General features: G+C 42.7%; 1 protein-coding gene across 7 annotated transcripts in view; it reads left to right on the top strand.

The window, feature by feature from the left end:
• The window catches only part of mical3a (microtubule associated monooxygenase, calponin and LIM domain containing 3a), a 96,071-nt gene extending 71,131 nt beyond the window's left edge, over positions 1-24,940 (top strand). For 2 of the 7 annotated variants that reach the window (XM_085780011.1, XM_085780009.1), the window contains exons 22-32: positions 2,000-2,077; positions 2,183-2,296; positions 3,651-3,730; positions 3,832-4,560; positions 5,278-6,634; positions 7,380-7,474; positions 10,064-10,171; positions 11,129-11,222; positions 20,675-20,774; positions 22,003-22,076; positions 22,866-24,940. In XM_085780011.1, the coding sequence (XP_085636137.1) occupies positions 2,000-2,077; positions 2,183-2,296; positions 3,651-3,730; positions 3,832-4,560; positions 5,278-6,634; positions 7,380-7,474; positions 10,064-10,171; positions 11,129-11,222; positions 20,675-20,774; positions 22,003-22,076; positions 22,866-23,050 (3,014 nt within the window). In that variant the 3' untranslated portion in view covers positions 23,051-24,940. Of the gene's footprint in view, positions 1-39; positions 205-699; positions 763-1,999; positions 2,078-2,182; positions 2,297-3,650; positions 3,731-3,831; positions 4,561-5,277; positions 6,635-7,379; positions 7,475-9,299; positions 9,351-10,063; positions 10,172-11,128; positions 11,223-12,110; positions 12,162-13,252; positions 13,304-16,786; positions 16,856-20,674; positions 20,775-22,002; positions 22,077-22,865 lie in introns of all 7 variants that reach the window. The other 5 variants (XM_085780005.1, XM_085780012.1, XM_085780008.1 and 2 more) reach the window with 5 other exon arrangements.
• The last annotated feature ends 630 nt before the right edge of the window (positions 24,941-25,570 follow it).

Below are 25,570 nucleotides of genomic sequence, written 5' to 3'. Positions count from 1 at the left end.
ACCCCCCCCCCCACCCCCCATACACACACACTCATTTAGCCAGGAACCTAAAGCTCCAACAAGTGGTGCAGCCTGTGGATCCTCAGGCCATTCCAGGTTTGGTGAGACCACACCTGGACTCTGAGGGAGACAAGGACGGCCGTCTGCCGGTCTCGGCCTCCCGACTCTCTCAGCCCTCTGAGCTCACGCAGCCCTCCTCCACAGGTAACCCCCCCCACCACCGCCCAGAGGAGCCGAACACCTGCGAAAAAGACTGTGGGCTTCACAATAATAAGAATCAGGGTCTCGTTTCATCGGTGCGGCTGCTGCTGTTCTGTCTTCATGTCTGTGAAGAGCTCCCCCTCCCCCCCTTTGACTAACCCACCTGTTGTTTATAATCATGTCTAATTTTGTACATTTTTGTCACTTTTGCTTTTATTTCTTGGAATGTCTAATTTTTGTGTTCAGTCTTTTTTAATTTAATTTGTCATTCAGAGTTGCTGTTGGTCCGCTGGGGTGAACGTAAAGTTCCTCAACCACGTCCCAGCGTGCCACCTAACCCTCTCGTCAATTCCTTTTGATTTTTTTTTTCTTTTTTTTTTTGTGTTCTGCTTTGTTCTTTTGTGTTCTGCTGTGTCCTTTCCCATGTGTCTAATTACTTTACTGTTATTTCCCTGCCATCTATCCCTCGTCGTTCTGTATCTTCTGGTTTGAACGTAGCACCTGCCCACACGTCCGCCCGACACGAGGCAGTGAGAGTCTGGTTGGAGTCCATGTCTGGAGGTAGCTCAGAGTTTCAATGGGATCGTGGCATCCTGTCTTTTTAGACTTGTATACTCTTCTCTTGTCTGTCGGCTGGCCCCTTTTTTCCCTGGAGCATGCAGAAACACGTGCAGAGACCAGTAAACTCACACGCATGCATGCTGTAAGGCTGTCACTCTGGAGAGCTCTGCCGCTCCCCTGGGATCGGATTCAGCACCTGTGTTTCACTTTTTCCACAACCCAACGTCTCTTCTGCCCTCTCCAACTTCCCAAAATGTATCTTCACTTTACTTTACAAGGCAGACTGTGCTGCAGTATAATGTATTCCAGTGACAGACGAGCCTTCAAGGATTGAAAACACTTCATATCACAGTCTCGTGCAGTATTTTATTGGAATCTGCTGTCGCTATTTTTTTTTCACTAACACATTAATGGCTCTTGGAAATGCAAAAAGTGCAGAGAATGAGGCCACTGAGATACTTAATCAACTTTTAAAAAGCTCGAGTGAATGAAATGAGAGTCCTATATTCATGGCTTGTGTTCTGGGCTAAAAGCTCAGTGAAGATCTACTAGAGTCAGATGTTCTTTCACTCTGTCCTTGTGCACCCACATGAACAATGGCGCATTTGTGCACTGAGCACAAATGACGGTTTATGTTGTGATATTATTTCTAAACTGCATGAATTAACTGTGTGGGTTGGTTATTAGCCCACTCCAGTTTTTAGTCTCCTTCAACAAATTTTTTTGTTTATATGAGAGACTGCTGTATAACAATTGTCATTAACTTTTCGGTTGTGCTTTTGCTTGGTTCAAATGTCATCCATTTGTTAATTTATAAATGGATTGTTGCATGTATTTACTAATGCTGCTCTGTGCCCCATCCTTTGTTCATTTTTATTCACAGACTCACTATAACTTATGATTTCATTTGTATGCAGAACTAATATTATATGTTTTTTTGCCAGAACATTTTCATTTTTCAAGTTTTCAGCAGAAAAAAAATAGATTTTAGTTTTGAAGCATTTTCCATTCCTTTTCCAACTTTTAATTTTTAAGCTCCATTCGTCAGTGCTTAGGTTTTTTCTTGAAGCAGTCGTTAAATTCTTGTGTCCTTTTGTTTTCGCCTTTAGGCAGAATTTCTGAGAAGTTGAGGTTAGGCTATGTTTTTGTAGAAAGGTGCAAAAATAAAACTGTGAATGAGCAACGACAGGCCGCGTTTCCATTTTTCACTCATTTCTTGGCATCTCTGTTGCACCAGAGCCCTGTGAGGAAGAAGAAGACCTGGAGGCAGAAGCAGACAGCCCAGATATAGAGCCTGGTACGGAGATGGATCAGGGTAAGCTGCCAAACGGATACACATAATAATCCCCAAGACAAGCCATCAGTTCTTCCTCGTTCTTCCTCGTGCACTATACTTCATAATGTTACGTTTCAATTCCAGATGACATCCCATCAGATGCTGAAGCCGAGGCTCGTTTGCACCAATCAGAGCACGCTGAAGCGCTTCCTGAAGAAGACAAGAAGTCAGACAGTGTGGGAACGACGTCTAGTATCGGTATGTGCCACTAATCATTCCACTAAATTGCTCCTTCACATGTACAGTGCTGCTTGAAAGTTTGTGAACCCCTTGAGTAGTTTAGATTTTTCTTTTTTTATATCATGATTCTCTTATTTTTATTTTAAATTTTGGGGCTTTTTTGCCATTAATTGATAGGATAGTTGAGAGAGACAGCAAATGGGGAGGCAGAGAGAGGGGGAATGATATGCAGCAAGGGGCCACCAGATTCAGGATTGATTGCATTGAGGACTGTAGCCTCTGCATATGGGGCGCCTGCTCAACCTACTAAGCTATACAGTATGGCGCCCCATGATTCTTTTATTGTATCATCCCCAGTTTTTTATATATGAAATGTCAAATTTATGTTTATTAATTACATGGAGTTGTTTTGAGGGAACTGTGTGTGTGTGTAGCCAGCAGAGCAGGAAGTGAAACATGGGATCAGAGTATGTGCAAAATGAAGTGAACCACAGCTGCATTGGTTAAAATCAAGCAGGTAATAGACTCAGGAGAAACACATGTGGGTGCTCAAGTTACCATAAGCAGATCAATCACATGAGACACTTATAGGAAAGGTTTTGTAAGATCTGTAAAACAAATCATTTACAAATGGAGGACACCACAACTCTGCCTACGTGGACGGCCATCAAAACGTTCACATTCTTTCAAGAACCAGGAGAATAATACATTCATCAACAATCAGGTGAAAGATGAATAGACATGGAATGAATGGAATTATAACGATGCATTAAGAATCTCACTTAAAAGACCTTGAAATGTTTGTAAATGCGCACGTCAACATCTTTAACGCTGTACTGTACTCAGAAACCTGATGTATAGATTTATGTGTCGGCTTAAAGCCTCAGAAAACCATATAATTAACAGCTCTAACCCATTAACTGTAGCTCCACCAGGTATCAATCTCTGTTCTGGAGACACTGGTACAGCTGTCTCTTTTTAACTTTATAGTAATTTCTATTTTTGATATCAACTATGTAAATCCCTATTTCTATGTTTTTTTTTTTTAGCTTTATTCTCTTTTATTGTTTGTGTTGTGTTTGTGTTTGAGTCTGAAATAAAGATATATATATATAGTATATAATGGGAGAGTTGCTAGGAGGAAGTCTCTGCTCCCAGTAAAGGAAAGCCTGCCATAGAGGACTTGGACAAACCAAAGGCCTTCTTGGACATCCATTCTCTAGACAGACGAGTCCAAAACTGAATTATTTAGCCACAATCATAGGCACCATGTTTATTTGGAAGGTTCCTAAACTTTCAAGCAGCACTGTACAGTTTGTTTCCTACAAGAACAAATGGCAATGACATGTTTTTTTTTGTCTGTGCCCCTCAGAGCCATCCAGCAGCAGCCCGACACAGAAAGAAGACATCGTCCTTTCACCTCTCAAACCATCACCGGAGCCTGAGACACAGGTGAGATGATTCTAAATGTATCTGGTTGAAAATAATAAGTGACGGTACTGTCAAAAAGAAAAAATCTGAAAACCCTGAACCAGCTCTGTTTCTTTTCCCAGACACCTCATGTGAAGTCTCCTGGCACTCGCTTTTTCCCTGACCCATTTATACCTGAGGAGACGAAGCCTGACAGGACGACTCCCTCTCCAGCTGCCAGGAGCCCGCTGGGCCCATCAGCTGCTCCTGTCCACCATCATTTCACCGTCTCCTCTCCCGTCTCTCCCGCCGCCGCCGCTTCTCCCGTCAATGTCTTCGCCTCCGCTGCCTCATCACCTCCCAGCACGCCCACCAAATCGCCCATCGCCTCCCCGCTCAAGTCTCCCGTCAGATCCCCCGTCAAGTCTCCGGTCAGCTCGCCGATCCGCTCCCAGCCCACGCCGCTGCCGGAGACTCGCGCGCCTAAATCTCCGGTGTTTCCTCACCGCTCCATCTGCCCTCTGACTGGCAACCCGCTCTCCCCGATCTGCGCGCAGCCTCTGCCCTGTCAGGAGCCGTCGTCGCCGCTCTCCTCCGACTCTCCCGTCAGGACGCAGCCCGTCCCCGCCGTCACCTCCACGCCCATGACCAAAACCGACAAGGGCACGCCGGAGCACTCGCAGTCCGCCGACGACTCCTCCTCCTCGACGGAGGACACGGCCTCTAAAAAGACGGACATCATCGAGGAGTTTTGGCAAAAGAGCGCCGAGATCAGAAAGAGCCTGGGTCTGTCTCCTCTGGACCGCAGCAGCAAGATCTTAGAGAAGAGCGTCGTCAAGGCCGCGCTGCAGCAGGACACTCCCCCCGTCAAGGTGATTATACACTTGATTATACACTCAAATGTTTGTCTACTTCACAAAATTATTCATAATGCTTATTATATGCCCCCCCCTCTGAAAAAGTTTGTGACACTCTGCTCTGAAAACACAGCACGTCTAACTAGATCTGTTACGAGGGGTGAGTGTAGTATTCCTCAACGTAGAACTCAGTTTGGCAGCTCTTCTTTTTCATGTGTGGCCATGAGTCAGTGGAATCTCCTTCCCACAGAACTTATTCTACGTACAAATCCTCACACATTCTCATGCTTGTCAAAGCGCTGGTTACTGAGTAAGCAAGTTTGCACACATTGTTGAGTAAAACGTGAGTGTGTGTATGTGTCTGGCTATGAGACGAGTGTGGTTATTAGAGGAGGATGGGGATAGTTGGATTGTTATCTGTGTATTGTATGTGTTTGTGTTTGAATGTGTGATGAGAGTAAGAGAGAGTGTATGTGCTGTTAATCCCTATTGTGCACTTTATGATTTGGCGCTCCTGTTCCCTGCTTTTATTAGTGCATTCTGTCAATTTTTAAAATATTATGGTCATTATGTCACTTATGTCCTATTTCAATGAATTTCAACGGAAATTAGCAATTGTTGCTATAACCTGGCTCAAAGCATCTCTTCTTGTTTTACAAGATTAATGTTTTTTGTGCATTGTCCTTGTTTTAAATAAATAAATTCATTCATTCATTCATTCATTCATTCAAGGTGAAGGCTCCCGAGGCGCCTGAGGAGCAGAAGCCCGCCTTCGCCGGCCGAGCCGTCATCCGCAGACTCAACATCACTCTGGAGGGTCAGGTCATCACCCCCATCGCCGCGCCCGCGGAGCCCAAGAGTAACGGCTCGGACAAGAGAGACCTCAGCAGCAGCTCGGGCCTGGGGCTGAACGGCAGCCTGGCCACCAGCCAGACCGCAAACAGCGACAGCTACAACATGTCCGACTCCGCTATGCTCACCCCGCCGTCCAGCCCGCCGCCGCCCGTGCCCGCTAATCAGTCTCCGGCCGTGCTCCGGCAGCAGAGACATCAGGTGTCCTGGAGCAACGGGACGGAGAAGACTCCACCCGAGCGTGCCAAAGAGCCACCGAAAGCCAAGACTCCCGTTCCCACGCCGAGGTCGGCCCAGCTGAGCCCGGCGTCAGCGCCCAAACCCGCTCCCAGGAAGCTCCCGTCGCCGCAGGCGGAGCCGGAAGCGGCGACTACTCCGGTGGTCGTGGTCATGCGGGAGAAGAAGACGAAGCCTCGGCCGGAGGGGCTCAGGAAGTCGTTCGTGGAGACGGTGGAGGAGATCCCGTTCGCCGACGACGTGGAGGAGACGTACGACGAGCGGACGCCGGAGACGAGCGTGAACAGGTATTACACTCCGCCCACCAGTAAACCCAGCAGGGAACGACCTCCTCTGCATCTGGCGCTGGCGATGGAGAACGGGAAGCCCAACATCCAAGGCGGTCAGGCCGCCAAGGCGCAAAGGGCGACTCAGTTCTCACCAGAGGCCAAGGAGATCGCCGAGGAGAGAATGAGAGCCAGAGAAAAGTCCATCAAGAGCCAGGTGCTGAAGGACGCCATGGCCAAGCAGCTCAACAAGATGAAAGAATCCGAGACGGAGAAGGGCGCCTCGCCGAAAGTGGCCTGGACCGTGAGCCCGGACGGCGCGGGGAAGGGCAAGAAGTCGTCCGTGTCTCCGAAGATGTCGGCGGTGAAAGCCCTGGAGTCCAAGAAGGCGGAGACGATCCCGGAGCGCTTCTTCAGCAGCAACAAGAGCCTGGACAGCTCGGTGGCCTCGTCCGACGGCTCCTCCGCCGGCAAGAGCAAGAAACGCAGTTCCCTCTTCTCGCCGCGCAAGAACAAGAAGGAGAAAAAGGCCAAGAACGACGGCAGCAGCAGCAGGGTCTCCGGCTCGGACGAGACGCCGCCCAAGCACAAGTCGTTGTGGAAGGCCGTGTTCTCAGGGTACAAGAAGGACAAGAAGAAGAAGGAGGACAAGTCGTGTCCGAGCACGCCGTCCTCCAGCTCCACCACTCAGGACTCTGGGAAGAAGAGGTCGCCGCCTCCCGGGAGATCATCAGGTGAGAGAAGTGCTCCAGAGATTTATGAATGATGGATAGATGGATGGATAGATAGATAGATAGATAGATAGATAGATAGATAGATAGATAGATAGATAGATAGATAGATAGATAGATAGATAGATAGATAGATAGATAGATAGATAGATAGATAGAGGACGGAGGAGTTGTACAGCTGTATTGTGGTGGGTATGAATGATTTTTTATATCGCTCTCTTGAACAGCGGGGGAATGTTTTGTGAGAATCAACTTTTTTTTTTTTTATTGCTCCAAGTCTTTTTATTCATAAACAGAGAGTATACACATCCAATTATAAAATCTTATAATTCATAATTTTTTTTTCTATTACATTCATTTTCTTTTGTTGCTGTTTTGTATTCTTTATTTTGCTTTAAAGCACTTAGGGATCAATCTCTGCTTTGTGTTGAATGTGCTATATAAATAAACCTGAGTTGAGTACACAAAGTACATAATTTCAGAAGCCTGAGTGAATAGAAATAATAGAAACCCCCCCTCCTCGCTCCATTAGAGCCCCATCCCTACAACAATATAACTGTACAGTACCATTCAACAACCTAGTATTGATTGATCTTGCATACAACCACATACTAACATGCATCACTTACTTTTTAAAATTACATATAGAAAATAAAATTAAAACAAAACAGATAAATTAATTACATACCCTAGTAATGGTGCGTGGGAATCAACTTTTATTAACCTCTTTGCCTATTGGACGTTGCAGACTTGAAATCACGCAGAAACTTGAGCTTCTCCGAGGACTCGGACCTGTCCTGCGACGATGTTCTGGAGAGGTCGTCTCAGAAGTCGAAGGCAGATGTGAGTAGCAACAGATGCAATTCAGACACGTCTCGTATTTGTCATCAGGTGTTTAGACCAGCTTCAGTTGACTCGGCTCATTTAAGACATTTTAGTCCAGAAAGCATCTGCTGACAATCAGTGGAGCTTAAACTGAGCCCGTCAGCAAACTCCAGCTATTTTCACTTCATATTTATCAGCAGAATCAGACAAGTACGCTGTCATTTTTTTTTTTTTTCCCCCAGTTTGAAAATAGCTCACAAGCAGCAATAGCAGCTGATGTATTCACCCACTTAGGTGTAAAGCAGAGCACCATAAGCACATTTACTGTGCCTGACATCTAACCGTGGCTGACGTGCCTGTGTAGCTGTGTTTCCAGACAACAGTGAGTGAAACAGCATTTTTGCAGACGGGGGCTCTGGGAGGCCAGACGACGACGACGACAGCAACGACCCACTGCAGCTGTTTCTATGTTTGTTTCCCTGAAAACCCACTTTCACATTTAAATAATTTCTTCCCAGCGGCACACGGACATCTTTGACCTAGTGTCAGGCATGCAGAAGGAAGCCGTAATAAAGGAGAAGGAGGAGAGACTGGAAAAGGAGAGGAGGAGGGATTTAAAGGAGAAAAGGAGGGTGAAAGAGAGGCGTAAAGAAAGAGAGCGGGAAAAAGAGGTTGATCGAGAAAAGGAGAAAGACAATGAGGAGGTATATTGCGTGGCGGCGGTGAAAGGATGTTGAATTTCAAAACAAACATATGAACACTTCACATAGTGTACATGGCTCGCCTCTGGCCTTTTAGGCCGGCCTGGAATTAATTTGTAATAAAAATAATTTATTCATTTTTAAGGGAAATTGGAATAAAACAGTGTTTAAACTTTTTCTGCCCCGAAGAACAAATCGTGTGCCCGAGTCATGGTTTAAAAACACATTTTCTGCACAGCAGTATGACACATTAAATGTACATCATAATCATACATATTATCAAAATTTGCTAAATGAGTGAATTCTCCAAGACCGGATTCATTAAATATGCTGGAGGCACAAGGCCTGTTTCTTATACAAGCTCTTTTTATTTGAATTCATTTGTATTCATTATGCTTATGGCTGAAATTCAACATCCTTGTCTCTGCCTCCGCTCAGTCTCTGTGTGTGTGTACCTGGTGGTTTAGATAGATACAGTGGAGCTCAGGGGCCAGAGGCATGAACCCATTAACCAATGGAAAACACACTCCCATTTTTGTTTTCTTCGTCTTGACGACACGTGTGAAGAATGAATTGAACCTTTTTTTTTTATTACTCTTCATGAATATAGGTCTGAATTTGGACTTTGTTCAGTTACGGTCACGGGAGATTAGAGCTGCATCATGCCTGCCAGGCCGCGTGTGTCATTCAGTGAAAGCTCAGAGGAAGTAGGCTAGTCTCTAGTTTAGTATTAACTCTCCCCAGCTCTGTGAGTGTGTTTTAATAGAGACCTTTCTTATATCTCTCTGTTAAGACAGCTCTCTACAGTAAATCCCTTGGTTTTGTGTCATATCAGCTCCTCATAATGTGATTTGTGATTTAGTTTAGTCGTTTAGTTTAGTCATTAGTTCCATTTGACTAATTTTAACGAACATACAGTAGATGTTCGTGATGTCACTGCACCCTGTCAGGTTTTTGTTTTGTCTGTTCGTTTTTTGGTGTGGGATATTAACATTGCCTGTTTTGATCATACCTGCTAAATATTACTTTTGTTTGTTTGTTTTATTTTGACCAATTTAACCTCAATCATTAACCCATTTAATCATATCATCTGTATCATGTTTGTTTCCTCCCCTTTTTTTTATGTTTTCGTCTTCCCCAAGTCTGTTTATGTTCCTCACGCACTGGCGTTCAAGAGATCATACGCCACAAAGGTAGTATTACATACATTCCCATTGATAACCCCCTCCTCCAGCCCCACCCCAACCCCCCTCCCTCCTGCACATGCTTCAGTTTACTGTCATAACACCTTATGCACATCTAAACCTCAAACTAACCGGCCTCTCTGGATGCAGCGCCCATCTCACTCACTCCCTCACTGCTGGATCTCCCACTCTGTTAAAAACATGACTCCCACCCTTTTCTTGGTCACAATGACACCTCAGCATCTCTTCATATCAGGGGCTGCTCCTGTCTGACTGGTACAATTATTAACTCGCCTCTCTGTCACTGTGGCACTGCTTCTGCTCCGGTCTGCCTACTGGAATGACACATTTTCCTTCAGAACTCTTGCTCCCCTTATTTACGCCAGCTTTTTGTGTCCGCACAAGTCAACTGAGAGGGGAGCCATCCCTGCTTATGTGCATACTGTATTTCCTATCAAAGTGTAAAGAGTTGCAAGCGCTATAATGTTGTTTATGTTACCAAACCTTGAGATTACAATTAGGCTTAGAGAAAAATTTAAATATTCAGTGAAGGTAGTGTGCATTGTGCTAGTTGATGCAGATCCTCACCTCCCAGTGGATCTAATCAGTCTCCCCCCTCCTCTACCTGTTCAGTTTGTCTGAAGGGCCGGGGCCCTGTGGAGCCATCTTGGCAGCTCGTGGCCGAGATGTGCTTTTAACCCATGTTTTTGTGGTTCTGCCAGAAAACCTACACGGAGGAAGAGCTGAACGCCAAGCTGACAAGAAGAGTCCAGAAAGCTGCACGACGACAAGCCAAGCAGGAGGAACTCAAGAGGCTGCACAGAGCTCAGGTACCTGGACCGAAGGCAGCCAGTCATTGTTAAAACATACAATCATCTCTTTTTATAGTGCTTTCAAAGGGCTCATCTGGGAAAAAACAGAGTGAATGAGGCAGCATACAGACTGCATTAATGTTGCTGCCATTTACTCTAATTGGTTTTCATGATTGATTGCCTGGTGGCTGTCTCTTCTCATGGAGTGATACATCTTGCCTCTTTTTATTGGCTATTTGCTGAACCCAGATGATATCTTCTTATTTACCTTGTATTGCTGCTAGCAGCAGTTCATTCTGCCCCCTATACATGTTTATCCACTTGTCATCAAAGTCTCTCTGATCTAATCCATCAAAGCGCTAGTGTGCACACATCATCTCTGAGGCTGCAGCATCACTTCAGCTCATCTACACCTGTTGAACTCTAAGAGATATTCATTACATTACAACATATATACTGCATTCATTGACAAGGCCTGGCCTCTTCTACATGTTAGCTGCCTTTGTCCATGCTAACCAGAGTTGAATGCACAGTTAAACACACTCAAAAGTCTCCATCCATCCCTTTTCTCTGCCATTGCTATAAATTAGTGAGATTGTGGGTCTGGACCAAAGATGGAGAGGATTTTGGTGAAAATATGAATTCTATTTGTATTTATTTTTTAAATGCCAATCAGAGCGGGCCTTTTTTTAACTTGATACAGTTCTAATTAGCTGTTCTCCGTCCGCGCCTCAAGGCATTTAGTTTTTAATGAGAGTAAACTGTTGCGTCGGTGGCGTGTAAGAGGTAACCTCTGCAGCTGCCTCCCATTTGAACGTTTGGGGACAGAATCATGTGTAATTAGCGGTGGATGTTATTGTTCTGCCAGAGCAACTCGAGTTGTTTTATAATGTGCTTGTGCCACTGTGTGTTTATGCATTTCTGTGCATTTCAATATCAACACGACCCTCTCCCGGCCCCTGTCTGTTTGCTCAGATTATCCAGAGACAGTTGGAGCAGGTGGAGGAGAAGCAGAGGCAGCTGGAGGAACGAGGCGTAGCTGTGGAGAAGGCTCTGAGAGGAGAAGCAGGTAACGACTTGTTACTTACACCCTCATACATTTAAATATAAATGTATATTTGCTCTCGTCCCATGTGTTGTGGAACATTAATGATACTGCTACAGATAGACATAGAACTCATATCCAATCAACTAAATGGTGCAATAGATATCATAACACTCTATTATTAACTTTTTACAAGTGATTTACTGTACGTTTGGCAATTACATTTTGTTTTTGTGTCAGTGTTGACTCTGTGAGACCAGGCTTTATCTTCTATGTTATATGAGTTCAGTCTTTCTAGAGCTCCGAAGGGAATAATTGTAATATCGATAATTAGGATGATGTAACGCAGAACTGCATTATCACTGGAAAAACTGTCCCTTTGCGATCATTCAGGCCGCGCCGAAATCACCTCCCGCGTTTACCAATTATTCAGCTGCGCTTCATCCCGCAGATTTGTGTGCAGAAAGACACGATCGTTTCGCCAAAGTAATAAACCCAAATTGGCCTTGACAGGGGACTATCACAGACAATATACTTCTGAGGTGAAGAATACATTATTTAATAGCGAGCAGCAGGGTTCATTATTTGGTGCAGTTTTCTACGCATGTGAAGCATGAATAGTTCAGCGTAGCAATAACACGTCATTAAAGTGATGTGAGTGTATGCAGAGAGGTTCCCAGGTCATCCTCCGTAGTGCTGACGGTGTCTTCCATCCTCATTTACTTGATGCTGATTGTAACATTATAATACACAGGTAAAAATGTTATCATGCAAATGCACAGTCATGTGAATTGAACATTTTAAATCTGGCCGTTTTACCGATCAACAAAATAACGACTTATTTTCCCTCCAGTCAAGTGTTTGACTTTGTTTTATCCTGTTTAACTTGTTTACTACTCTACTCTCTTAAAGGATTGTATAAAGGTACTTATACATTACCCAAACAGCACAAAAGAAGATCAGGTATTAGATTTACTGTAGTTTTCCCCCCTTTTTTTTCTTTTTTTTTTCTTTTCTTAATGACATGTGACACTGTTATGTAGGCTCCATCTGTGGTGACACACTGCAACAGTTCTCCATCTCTGAACATGTTGGTCTCTGTTCGTCCACGACATGTCTGCCATCATCAGTCCGAGCTGCATGCCAATCAGGAGAACGTGTGTCCCCGACATAGATTTGTTTGTGCTCATTCTGGATGTGTTTGTCCTCTTTCACTTTGCCTCTCAATGAGGAGAGTTTTTACGTACTCTGATCGAGACTCTGATCATATTATTGTACAAATGCAATCAGAATGGAAACGATCAAAATTGAAATTGGCTTGCAGGCTGACAACTTTCGTTATTAGATTTTTTTCTGCTAGTGTTTGCTGTGGCTGGGTGACTCGATACAGATATTTGCTGAGATCTCATCTATTATCCTTTTTTTATTATTATTATGGTGAATAACCACAATCCATACTGACTTCATCATTTTGTACTCAAAGATCTCGCTTAACACTCAGCCGCTCTCTCAGGCAGAAATAACCAAGTATTGGATCATTACATTATTGTAATTGAACATGGTTGCACATGGATTGGATGGTACACAACTGGATGAAATTAAATCTTCTCCTGTCGTTTGAGCAAACTGTAACTTCAAAACTGTCAAAATCAAACGCACACGAGCAAAACAAGCGAGCAAGTATAATTTACCGCACAAGTGTCAGCACACAACGCAGCTCAAGAGGCTTTTGTGTGTGAAATAAATGCACAGCAATACAGCAAATCTATGTAGCAGTATCTTTATTCATTTGGACAATGCTATGTATTGCAAATGTCGTACAAGCCACATTTTGACTGCATTATGCACTGTGGTGGTGAGTACCGATGGACTCTCTTTGTTCTGAGTGTTGCTGCAGTGTGTGTGTGTGTGTCTGTGTGTGTGTGTGTGTTTGCAAGAACATGCATGACTTGCTGGAGAATTTTGTGTCTGCGTGTGTGTGTTTGTGTGTTTGTGTGCCCAGTTTGGGGCCGTGAAAAATAACTCCTATCTCTAATATATCCCTGTCATTGTAGACTATTGGGGAGATTCTAATTACAGTGAAATCCTGGACTTGCATCTGGGCGGTATGTATTTCAAATCTGTCGCTTTAAAACTAACCTGATGGCTAACCCAATCTGCCCCCACCCCTCCCTTTTTTTGTTTATTTATTTATTTGTTTAATTTTATTTATTTATCTTAGTACCTGAGCTTTGTGCCCCTTGACTGGCTGGCTGACTGGCTGGCTTTTAGCCTCATTGCAATACTTTCTGCTCCTATTAGCCTCCTTCTCTCTTCTTCCTCCCCCCCTCCCCCTCAATCCCTCCACCCTCACTGGGTTTTTTTTTTTTTTTAGTTCAGACACTCTTTACATCAAACAAAGATCAGACACTTGGCCTCATGCTATCCTCTTAAGATCGACTTTGATCTCTATAAACTTATGAATGATGAATGAAGGAATTAATGAGTAGCTTTTATTTGTCATTCCTCAACGCGCAGACTTTACAATACAAACTGCAGCGTTGTTGCAGAGACACAATGTCACTGTGCTGAGGACCAATTAAACAGCTAAATAAAAAGTGGAACAGTGAATCCTGACGTTCACCATTACAGACTGCTCCCTTAATGGAAATCATTTGCATATTTATACCATGCATTTAATACAAATGAAATACACTGTTTATCAACCAAAATCATGAGAATGATGGTTGAAATGGTGGTGTTATATATTTTCATTACCAACAAATCACATGAAAAGGACAAATCCATGTATATAAAGATATTATAGAGCTTCACTCCTGTCCTGAACATGTAGTTCTTTTTGGGTCAGAAAATACAAAACAGTTGCCAGAAATCCACTGATACCCAAGACTAAAGTTCCCGACCTCTCTAGAAAATGAACTATTTACTGGACAGGATTTGTAACTTCGGTGAGGGAAAAAATAGGGTCAGAAAGTCAAAGTATTTTGAGACGGGGGCATCCTGTTAGCTCAGTTGGTGTTGGAGTGCTCACCACTGAGGCTGAGGTCTAACCACAGTGGCCCAGGTTTGTTTCTGGCCCGAGGCTCCTTTGCTGCATGTCTCTCTCCCTCTCTCCCTCTCTCTCTATTTCTACCTCACTCCCCAGTTTCTCTTTCTCTCTCTGCAACTGTCATGATAAAGCCAAATTCTGCCCCTCCAAAAAAATAAAGACAATGTTGATCTGTTCATCAGAACAGTTACCAAACCTGTCACCTCACGTGGTGATGCTGTTTTTCTTCTTTTTTTTTCTTTCTTTTTTTTACAGTAATGCTAAAATGCATTTTTATTGTACAAAAAATTGACGAAATAGACCTTTATCACACAAGAGGCACGTGTTACAGCCTCTACATGAAAGTATTGTATAACCTGCTCCGGCGGACTGACTCGTACTAAACTGCTGGCCTGGCTCGTAGCTCTGTGCTGCTGTAGTTCTGTCCTTTAGTCCCAGCAACAGCTCCCTTATCTTCCTCATACCTGCTCAGTTGCGTTATTCCCCAAGTTTGTGTGTGTGCGTGTGTGTGTGTTTGTGTGAGTAGTACTGTATGTCCTAATAGGCAATGTTGCAACCCTTGACCCTGCTTCGTCTTAAGTGTGCTCAGTCAGCAGTAACAGTATCCACCCTGTCTGGGGGAGACGTCCTGTGGTACATGTTGTTTTTTCTTGTAGACTTTGTGGTCTTGTTTAAATATGAGTGGGATGCATCTTTTCTGCTTCTGTCTGCTGTGATTTTATTTTATTTTTTAAAGGAGGTTTGTCCACAGGAAGGAGTAAAAGGTGCATTTCTACATATTTGACCATGGCCTGTGCTTCTCTGTGGTTTTGTCCTGCTGGTTGTTGTTGTCGTCACTCATCAGGCGGGAGATTGCGTGGAGTTTTGACATAACGATGAATAATTTAACCTCAACTGTCTGACCAAGGGGCGTGATGATGAGGTTTCGTCAGCTCGAATTCAGAGTTGTTTCTAAAATGGATGCGGTGTATGTCTGTCTGCACAGGGACTTCTCCTTTTCTGGGAGCTTGTAATCAGTCTTTGTCTGGCTTGATCCAGGGATGAGGAGGAACCACAGAGTTTGGGCTCAATACCAGATTGTAAGGAAGGTTCACAGTTGCTTTGTCAGCGCGGTTGACTTTGATCCCTGCAGGGGGGCGCCGACATTTAACTCAGGCTTAGTATATCTGTTCTCTGAAACCGCTACTTCTTATGTAAATGTCCTTTTTAATTCTCATCCACCACTCGAGTGATCATCATACAATTACGGATTTATTTAGCACTGAGCGCAAACGATGCATCTCATAACCGTATTTGCATGATTCGGTGGAGTTATAAAATTTTCATGAGGTCTCCGATCTGTCCAAAACAGATATTCTAAACTGCACATTTTCTTTTCTTTTTTGGTTTGGTTTGTTTTTTTTGTTTTTTGTTTTTTTCCTCTGTGATAGTCCCTTGTTGTAATTTTCCTGTATTATACTCTTGCAGCTCCTTTATCTTGCAACCTGAGACCCTCTGATTTGTGTCATGTAATGATGCATAATTTATTTGTGTGTTTGTTTATATCAAAGATCTGTCTCCCTTAGTTACCTCCAATATTATGCCCGAGGTCCCTCATTTCCTCCAGTTTTGAGTTATTTATTCTTTTTTTTAATTTAACAATTTGGAGCATTTTTAAAAAAAAGTAATACCCTTTATATATGACTTTTCTTCTTTTGTTTTTTTTTTAAAGAAAATCTGTTTTGCGGGTTTCATATTAGCAAAAGTTCCAATTTGCACTTCAGATGCAGCTCCAGTACACTTCAAAAGTCACCACACTGGAAACAAATTGAGCAAATTGGGTGGTCGCACACATGTTGGAGTAATGTTTACAAAGAGAAGCCAAAACATCTTTTAAAGCAGAAGCAATTATCTCTGCTGCTGAAGAGGAGAGATGTATTTGCCGGCGATCAGTAATGGCTTTTATAATGGGATGAAAGTCTTTTTAATAAACTGTCATAAACACTGTGGGCACATGACTGAAAAAACACAACACACGCGTCGCGCGGCGCACACAAGACGGACGGACCGGTGCTGTCGTCTAATTGAAGATAATCTGAAGAAGTGCAGATCAAACAGGAGCATCATTTTCCCTCTCTGTGCTCCAGGTTTTCTGTCTGCGCTTGTTTCCGTCTCCTATTTTTACCCCCCTTCTTCTCTCCATCCCTCACACCACCACGCAGACGATCTCCCCCCCCACCCCACTCCTCCTCCTCCTCCTCCTCCTCTCTTTCTCTCTCTATAGGTGATTTGTCTTCTCCCTATCACAGTGCTCCTGCCCTCTTTTGATTTTCTCCTCAATGTTCTTTCCTCCTCACACCTCTCTTTTCACCTTCCTCCCACACCCCGTGTCCTCTAACCTCTATCTCTTCTCTCCGACACCTCTCGTGCTCTCCCTCCTCTGTATTATTTCCACCATTTTCTCTCTCTTTCTTTCTCTTTTTCTCTCTTTCTCTCGCCCACCACTGCACCCGTCTGCCTCGCTCCCTCACACTCTTTCTTCCCCTCTGTCTTGTGGAAGTTGAGCCCTATGTGGGGATGCCACCACGCCGAAGACCCCTCTCCTTCTGCCCCTGCTGTTCCCCTGAAGGTAACGTAACCCTCGCCGCCTCCGCTGACGGTTGTGGCGGGTTACCACGGCAACCGTAAGGACTTCCAGAACCCGGGTCCAGACTTCACCTCCCCGACCCCCCCTCCCCTACCTCAGCCCCTGCTCTCCCCCTCCTCCTGTCCTCACTGTTTTATGTGTGTGTGACCAGGCTCAGTAGTTTTCCCCCCTCCTCCACAATCGTCCCAAAACTCAATATTCAGGTATTTTATTTTTCATGAGGAGAAATGCTGCTACAGTCATTGGTCAGCTGGTCATTTATTTTGTTCTTGTTTTACCATGGCAGTACACAGATATATTTTATCTTACCGTTCACTCTGGCTAAAATTGCTTCACTTTAGTAATCTCTTCTAGCCAAATAGAGCTGCTATTGTTCCTATAAACTCTTACAGTTGTGCTCATAAGTTTACATACCCTGGAAGATTTTGTAACTGTGCACCAAAATATGAGTGATCAGGCAAAACAGATTTCTCTTATTTTTAATAGGATTCCAGTTAAACTGTTTAGACATCCCAAAATAACACAATCATTAAAAAAAAAGATAATCAGAGAGTCTAACCAACAGATGTTTGATGGTACCAGACGGTGGCTCGGTATCAACAGAGCTCCTCAATTTCCACTTTTATGAGAGCTTGAACACTGCTGATTGGCTTTCTTAAATCTCTGGATATTTTTTTTTTAATCTAATTTTTCTGTTTTAAAGTTCAACAACCTCCTCTCTCAGGACTTTTGACAGCTCTTTTGCTTTCCCCAATGGCTCAGAATCCAGCAAATTCAGTGCAGCAGTGGATGAAATGTGCAGGTGTTTGTCAAGAGCCCAGAATCTCATTGACTACTTACAGGCGTGGACACCCTGAGTAGCCATTTACAGTAAACCAGTCTGTGTCAATCTGTGTGTATTTTATCAGGGTAAAACTTTGAGGGTATGTAAACTTTTGATTAGGCCCATTTTGGTGGTTGCACTTATCATTAGGATTTATAAAGATCAAACACAATGGGCTTTATGCACAGCTCTACTACTTCCTAAATCAAAGCCCATTGTGTGATAACAAATGGCTTCGTCCAGCCACTAACTCTGAATAATAAAAAAAAAGTTTTGTTGTATTATCAATTATATTTTCTGAGTGTAGCCAGTATTTCACAAATTCTGCCAGGGTATGTGAAGTTTTGAGCACAACTGTATATACTAGACTCATGGATCCAATAGGGTGGCTGTTCTGGGCCTGAACAGGTATTTTTGGGGGGTTATCTAACCTATAACCACACAAATTATGCACTTAGGTTATGACATTGACACACTTTTGGGCTATTTTTACTCTGTTTGTGCCAGGATCATTTAAAGTACTTTTTCTACCATTTGGGTGGTTTTCACACGTCAAAAAAGTTTGGCTGCATTTCAAACAGGCAACGCCTCCGCTCCTCGGAGCAGTGTGATTGAGACTGACAGGGCACCGAGTTCAGTAGGCTCAGCTTGACGCGCAGCAGCTGATAAGTGATGACTGTCGAAACCCAACGTCATATTCGTTTATTTGCGACTCTGACTGAATTGGAAAACTCATTTTCTCATTCAATTATTATTTGGACATAGCTCTGTGATCAAAGACCCGTCAGAGCTGTCCATATAAATGAAGACGTTTAATGTTTAAAGCTAAATTATTCAAAATACTTGGTGGGAAAAAAAAAAAAACTTCTCAAAGAAGGAAAAAATAGAGAAATTGTCTAATGTTATGATGATTGGGTGGGTTTATCTGGAAACACAGCTTCCATGCCTAGTAATGGTTGCCAAGGTATGATTGGCCAATACTGTGCAGGGGGCAAATGGTTAATTACAACCTAGCAACACAGGAATTCATACTGATGATTCAACTCTCTGTTGTAGTTGTTAATCAAGCTAATATTCTAATTTAATTGTATCGGTGAGGTGTCTCAGGAAATGGAGGTAGAGAAAGGATCGACATCCACTTGAAGGGGAAACTACTCTGCTGTCGTGTGTTTTTTAATCAACAGCATGTGCTCTGTTTTCTGTTTGGCTAAAATGAATTGTTAAGCTTCATTATGTAGTTGTTTGTAGTACCAACCCGCCACCCACTTTTTGTTTTTTTTAATTTTTAAGGACTCTGCTCCTTTTTCCCTTGAATAAAAGTCTCATTATAAAATGGTAAAACTAAGCCGTGTGAACACCTGAGACGTGGCTAGCTCGCGGGCAGGTTTGTGGATCCAGGAGTGAGAAACTTGCATGGTGTGATGATTTGTTATAAATATTCAGTACTTAACACAAGGCGACTCTTAAAAATTAATGGTTCATCTGGTTTGTTCGCGTGTCTTCTTAACACCTGTCAATGGACTTTTTTTTTTTACCTGAGCTTTGTAATGCGTGAAAAAAAAAAACTGCCTGTGTTTTTGTGTGCGAGCTGGATTTTGTTCCCTTTTTATTGTGGTTTTTGTGTTGTACCGGCGGCTCTTCTCTCCTTTTGTGTTTGGAGCCTTGAGCTGAGGGTTGGTGCTGGTGGAACAGGTTGAAATACTATAAGAGAGAAGAAAAAAAAAAAAAACACATCCATTGTAGGATAGGTCTGAAAACTCAGCCTCGCTTTTGTAATTCCTCCTTTGTTCCTACATTTTGTATTCCTCTCTAGTGTGAGCTGCTCTTCTCCAGCTTTGCCTCTTTCTCTCTCTGTGTCCCTTGTCTGTTCATTAGCGAAAGCCAACCCCCAAGACCACAACCATGCAATTTATGTGTGTACAATGTTTTTCTTTTTCGTTTTGCAAGAGCCTCCTCTTCCCCAGCTAAGTATGTCATGCTACATTGAGGTTTTTTTTTCTTTTTTGCCTTTTGGTGCATCATTGAAACTGCTTGGCTCCACCTGCTGCAGTCAGATAAATGAAAGGATGCATCGCCCCAGCAGCAGCAGCAGCAGCCGCCCTAGCCCGTTCTGAGCATGCCACACATAGACCGGTCCGGTTCTTCTCTGCACGCTGTGGGACTGCAGGAGAAGCGTGCAGCTGTTCTCTGCTGCGACTGATTGTGCTGATCAGGAAAACTGCACAAACTGCAATGCATGAGGCCGATGAGGCAGCACTGAACTTGGCAGACTTAATAGAGGAGTGCAAACTTCACTATTGGTCTTAATGACAAGTCATCCCATGAACATTTGATCTTGTAATTGAAAATATGAAGGCAGCAGAATATTTTTGTGTGTTGTTTTTTTTTTTGGTTTTTGTTTTGTTTTGTTTTTCTACCCTAAAGCCGCTCAGCATGATTCGGGGTCTAAAGGGATTTTGTTTTGTGCCGGTGGGTCAGTATGTGGGCAGGGGAGGAGAATGTTTATAGGTCCTTGGGTTTTCTTCTCTTTTAACAACTTGGATAACTTGGTGTGTTTGGTTTTCACTACTCACCCACTCTGAAAAATAACTGATAGGAGGAGGTAGTTGCTCTCTAACGGAGCAGCTACGTCTGACACAGTCCCAACCTGGGTAACACAAACTCTCAACTTTGCAACAACGGGTAACGTGTTGGTGGTGTGCGTGCGTGGGGCCGTATGGGTGTGGGTGTGTATATGTGTGTGTGTTTTTAACGCACTTTTGCCAAAGTTGAAACCAAGTAGCTCCACGCCATCTTCTGTGCGCCATCTTTTAAGTATGGTGTCGAGTCCATCCTTCCACCTCACCATCCCTCAGTGAGGACATCCTGGCTTGGCTGTCATTGCACTGCCTGTGTCGGTCCTTGTCTTTGTGACATCACTGTCACCGTCTCCCAGTGGATCCGTTGTGACGCCCTGTGCTTCCTCTCCTTTCCTCCAGGCATGGGCAAGAAGGATGATCCTAAGCTAATGCAAGAGTGGTTCAAGCTGGTGCAGGAGAAAAATGCCCTGGTTCGCTACGAGTCCGAACTCATGATATTGTAAGTACACTGCCTGGTGGTTGATGAGTCAGTGGTGCAAAGGAGTTACAGTATGTTTGCATTTTGTATTGCATCCCAAAATACTTCGTTTACCTCATTTGCAAGCAGATTTTCGAACATTTTATATTTTTTACATCCATTTTCACAAGAGCCACTGTATGTTCATGCATTATTGCCAACTGAGAATCAGGTGTTAATTCCATTGCCTGCATGCATGTGCATGTGACTGTGCACAAAAACCAAAAAATAATAAAGGTGATAACATACTTTTTCCCCCACTTTGATTAACCTAACTACATTTTAAAACTAAATAAAAAGCTCCAAGAAAAAAAGAAAAGAAATCACAAGTCATTTATCCATGAATGCCCAGCTCTATGATAATTACTCATGTACACATTATCACACACCTCAGGACAGTTCATAAAAGATAAACCTAGTGGAATCGACTGCATGTTTTCAAACTGTGATATGAGAGGTTGCCAGTGTTAATAAAGTTTTTCAGAGCAAGGTTAACCAGTTGTCACATTGTCCTCATAGTAGCTGTGGCTGATGGGCACATACAGTTATTGACACAAGTGCTGGGAAAGTGGAAAGTTTTTCCCGGGGTTGTTGAGTCAGTAGGAATTATCTCTGAGGAACGTGATAGTTTGTTGTGTCAAACTGTCACTTTCCATGTGGATATACTTCATGATGTTTCACTCTGAGTAAACTTTAGGAGCAGCAGACCAACAAACAACATATTCATCCCTTGAGCCTGTGTGTTACTGTTTAATGAAAACAGTTAATGTGATAAATTGGAGATGATGTAATAATGTGAAATTATTTCATTAAGTAAAAGACAATTATGAGCTACTGCCGAATCCACTCATGATGTTTCGAATACTAATTTCCCTGTGTTATGATTATTTATTAATATGACATCATTAGTTTAAAACGGTTGTTAGCCACAATCAGTCAAAATTATTTTGGCAAAACAAAAATATTATATGAGGTCACACTTGCAAGGGAAAAGTCTTTGTTACATTCTGACAAGTGGTTAGATTATTCAGTCTTATCTCATTATCAGTCACTGAAGGTTTGTTAGATGAATTTTATCTTCTTTTGGAACAGCTAATATATTTTTTAAAACCCTGCACAGATAAATGAAGATGTTGCTTTAAAAAAAACAATAATATTTTGAGCTGTAATTGATCAGTGAAAGTCTTATTTCTTTGCTTCTGTCCCAAAGTGCCAGAGAGCTGGAGCTGGAGGACCGACAGAGCCGACTGCAGCAGGAACTCAGGGAACGAATGGCTGTGGAAGGTACGTTTCTGAATGTTGATAAGATAATACCTTTGTACTAGGGATGTCACGATAACTTGTTTTCACAATTAATCGTGGTATTAAACACCACAATTAATTAATCGTAAAGATTCCTAAATACCGTTACTTTCACAAAAAGATGATGTTGGAACCTTATCGGCAGATGTGCGCCAAAATAAAGGTAAATGCACAGATACTGGTCCATTTAACTAACATAACATTGAATTGGTAGGCAAGGCAAGGCAAGGCAATTTTATTTGTATAGCCCGTTTTTACAAACAGTTTGTCTCAAAGGGCTTTACATGGCATCGTAACAACATCCTCTGTCCTTAGACCCTCACATCGACTGAGGAAAAACTCCATAGAAACCCTTTTATCAGTGAAAAATCTGAGAAACCTCAGGGTGAGCAACAGAGGAGGGATCCCTCACCCAGGACGGACAGACGTGCAATAGATGTTGTTACAGACAAGACAGTTTACAGTTTATGTCACAGAATGTGCGTAGGAATTTAAATGTTAGCCTGTCATTTTTATTTAAAAAAAACAAAGCAAAACAAATCAAAAAACAATTAAAATAAACGCAAACATTTGGTATAGATAACAATTTATGACCTGAATATTTCAAACACTTGCCCTGGGGATTAAGAATTGGTCATAGATTAATTGATACTTGAAATATTTTGTGTAAACAATGAGTAATGTAGTTAACATTTATAATCATGACATCCCTACTTTGTACCATAGGACCTATCTATTTTTTAATTCCTCATTTTTCTTTGCCTCCATTAGACCACCTGAAGCCAGAGAAGGAGCTTGCTCAGGAGAAGCAGATCCTGAACGAGATGTTGGAGGTGGTGGAGCAGCGCGACGCTCTGGTGGCGCTGCTGGAGGAGCAGAGGCTCCGGGAGAAGGAGGAAGACAAGGACCTGGAGGCCGTCATGCTCTCCAAGGGCTTCAACCTCAACTGGGCCTAAAAAGGAGCGGTGAAATGATTCCTCATCAGGTTTAGCGGAAAAGCGCGCGACTCGTGATTGGCGTCCTCCTCCTCCTCCTCCTCCTCTTCCATTTGTGATCAGAACAGTCTTGCCGAATGCCACAGGCAGAGTCGGTAGAAAACTGTCAACACCTGCAGCAGTGAATGTGTAAAGATTTCCCCCACCCCACACACACACACACACACACACACACACACACTACAACTACAGCTGCCTCTGACACTGAGGCAGTCTGCAACGTTTACATATCCTCTGCCCAAAGGCAGTTCTAGTTAATCACTCTGCAGTTTTTTTGCTTGCGCTCTCACTCTGTGGGCGGAGAGGCGAGCACATTCGCAACTTTATCATCATCACAGCCTTGAAGTGGATCCTCTCCAGCAGGAGGAGGAGAGGGGTGGTGAGGTGGGGTGGGGGTTTCGGGTTTGGGAGGGTTGCAGGGAGTGACTTTGGGAGAATGTTGACAGACTTTTTTTTTTCACTCTTGATTATCTAAAGGGAAGAATGCAGTTTTGGTCCTGCTGATGTAAAGGAATTGTAAAGAATTGTGTGTTTTTGTGTATAGTTGTGTCACATTTTCAGCGGATGAAGGTGATCTCTTTTCTTAAGAGAAAAAAAAAACAAGGACTGCTACAGAGGTATATGTGTGTGTGCGTGTGCGTGTGTGTGCATACAAAAAAGCCGGAGCAATGTGTCTCCAGGCTCAATCTCTCCAGTCTTGATGATAGGAAGGACATCCTCTGCTGAAGCTGCCTTTCTATACAGCGATAGACTTCCGTATCCTAATGAACCACAAACACTATGAAAGGCTGTTTTCTTTCTCTTTCTTTCGTTTTTTTTTTTTTTTTTTTGCCCCACAGTGTTTAGTGAGTCGACACAAAGAACCCATTAAATATGGCCATGTTTTTTTTTAAATGTATTTATTATTTTTGTTTGCTTCTAACAGATGCTTTTCTGTTGTTGTTGCTGTTGTTGTTGTGCATTCACAGGAGAGTGCCCAGAATCTCATTATCTTGCACTTGTGCATAACTCCCATGCAACCATAAGCCATTGCATGTCAGGAATGAAGGCTGCAGGCACATAGAAAATCTTTTACATTGTCTTTAATAGCTAGACATAGAGTACAGACTTATATACTATATATATAAGAGCATTTAAGCACTTGACATGACTCGACTCGACGATGATGGGCCTCTCTGTGAGATGCCGCTCACTGTATATCACACTGACCGTTACTGTTTACAAATACTTGCTTCCTACACTTTGGTAAAACAGTAGCGAGCTGAACCAACTGTTGTAAAAGGATTCATCTTGGGAGAGGAAAAAAAAAACTGTCTTTTCAGGTTCAAAGACGTTTCTACCATACGTGTTAACATTGTGAAGTTACTATCATCAATTATTCTGGTTTTCGTTGTCGTCAATGGGGAAATCAGCGTAGCTCACATCGCTCGTTTTGTGCCACAGGACTGTTGTCTCTTGGTGGATATGCAAGGAGTTCGTACACCACAAGAACCAACACGCTACACATCACTTAGATCCAGTATACAGTATGGCAGTGTTAATCCTTCACCCTTGAACAAGATGCCTTTTTTCATTTTCTTTCTCAATATTTATATTTTATTTTTTCTGAGTTTACTTGTTTTTTGAGGTAGTCACATCTGTGTATCCCACTGGAACTCAAGAGTTTTGATTTTTTTTTCTTTTAAGATAATTTTATACAGGAAGTCCCCAAGAAAACAAAGAGGCTTTTAAACTGGGGCTCTGAGGAAATGCAGTGTGCTTTATGAGCAGCTTGTATCAGACAGCAACATTGTGGTTTATCTGGTGGGCAGTTAAATCTAATAGCCTTTTTGACAACTGTAAAAAACATAATCCAAGTGGTCACTGTTTTACAGCACAGAAACACTAGAGGCTATATTTATGACTTGGTATGAGCTGTAAATAAAACAAAAAGTTACATAATTTTAAGGGTTGTTGTTTTAGATGGTGTGTGATAAGTTTGACATGATTGTATTGATATTTATTAACATGTGTGCAAACTGTATTATATGTACAAAAAAAATGAATCCTAATTTTTAAACTGTTCTGTTGACACATGACTCATAATGTAAATGCTTCATGTAGCTAAAAATGCATAGGGGTGTTGGATGTATGCTGAAAATGGCAATAAAACAATGCAGTTGTTCTTTTAAATGTTTCGCATTGCTACAGCATTACTTTTTGATTGCATGAAAATATGTTTCTTCATTATACACACAGGTATGGAAATGTCCCTACATTTTTAATGGTTATTGTGGATAAACCTAATATTGAAAACTGTTAAGTCGTGCTAACACAAATATATTAGTAGTCCAGCAATATCTTGTAGAAGTGGAATTTACTTTAGACAACAAGAAAGTGACAAATTAACGAGCTATCACTTTACAGTGGCAACATCTGTGTGTGTGACTGATAGGAGGATAGATGGTTGACAAAATAAAATCCACAGTCAATAGCAAAGTT

The sequence above is a fragment of the Trachurus japonicus genome, chromosome 6 (genome assembly GCF_045865225.1).
Source record: "Trachurus japonicus isolate A0001 chromosome 6, Traja_1.0".
NCBI lineage: Eukaryota > Metazoa > Chordata > Actinopteri > Carangiformes > Carangidae > Trachurus > Trachurus japonicus.
This window is presented reverse-complemented; position numbering and strand designations above follow the sequence as displayed.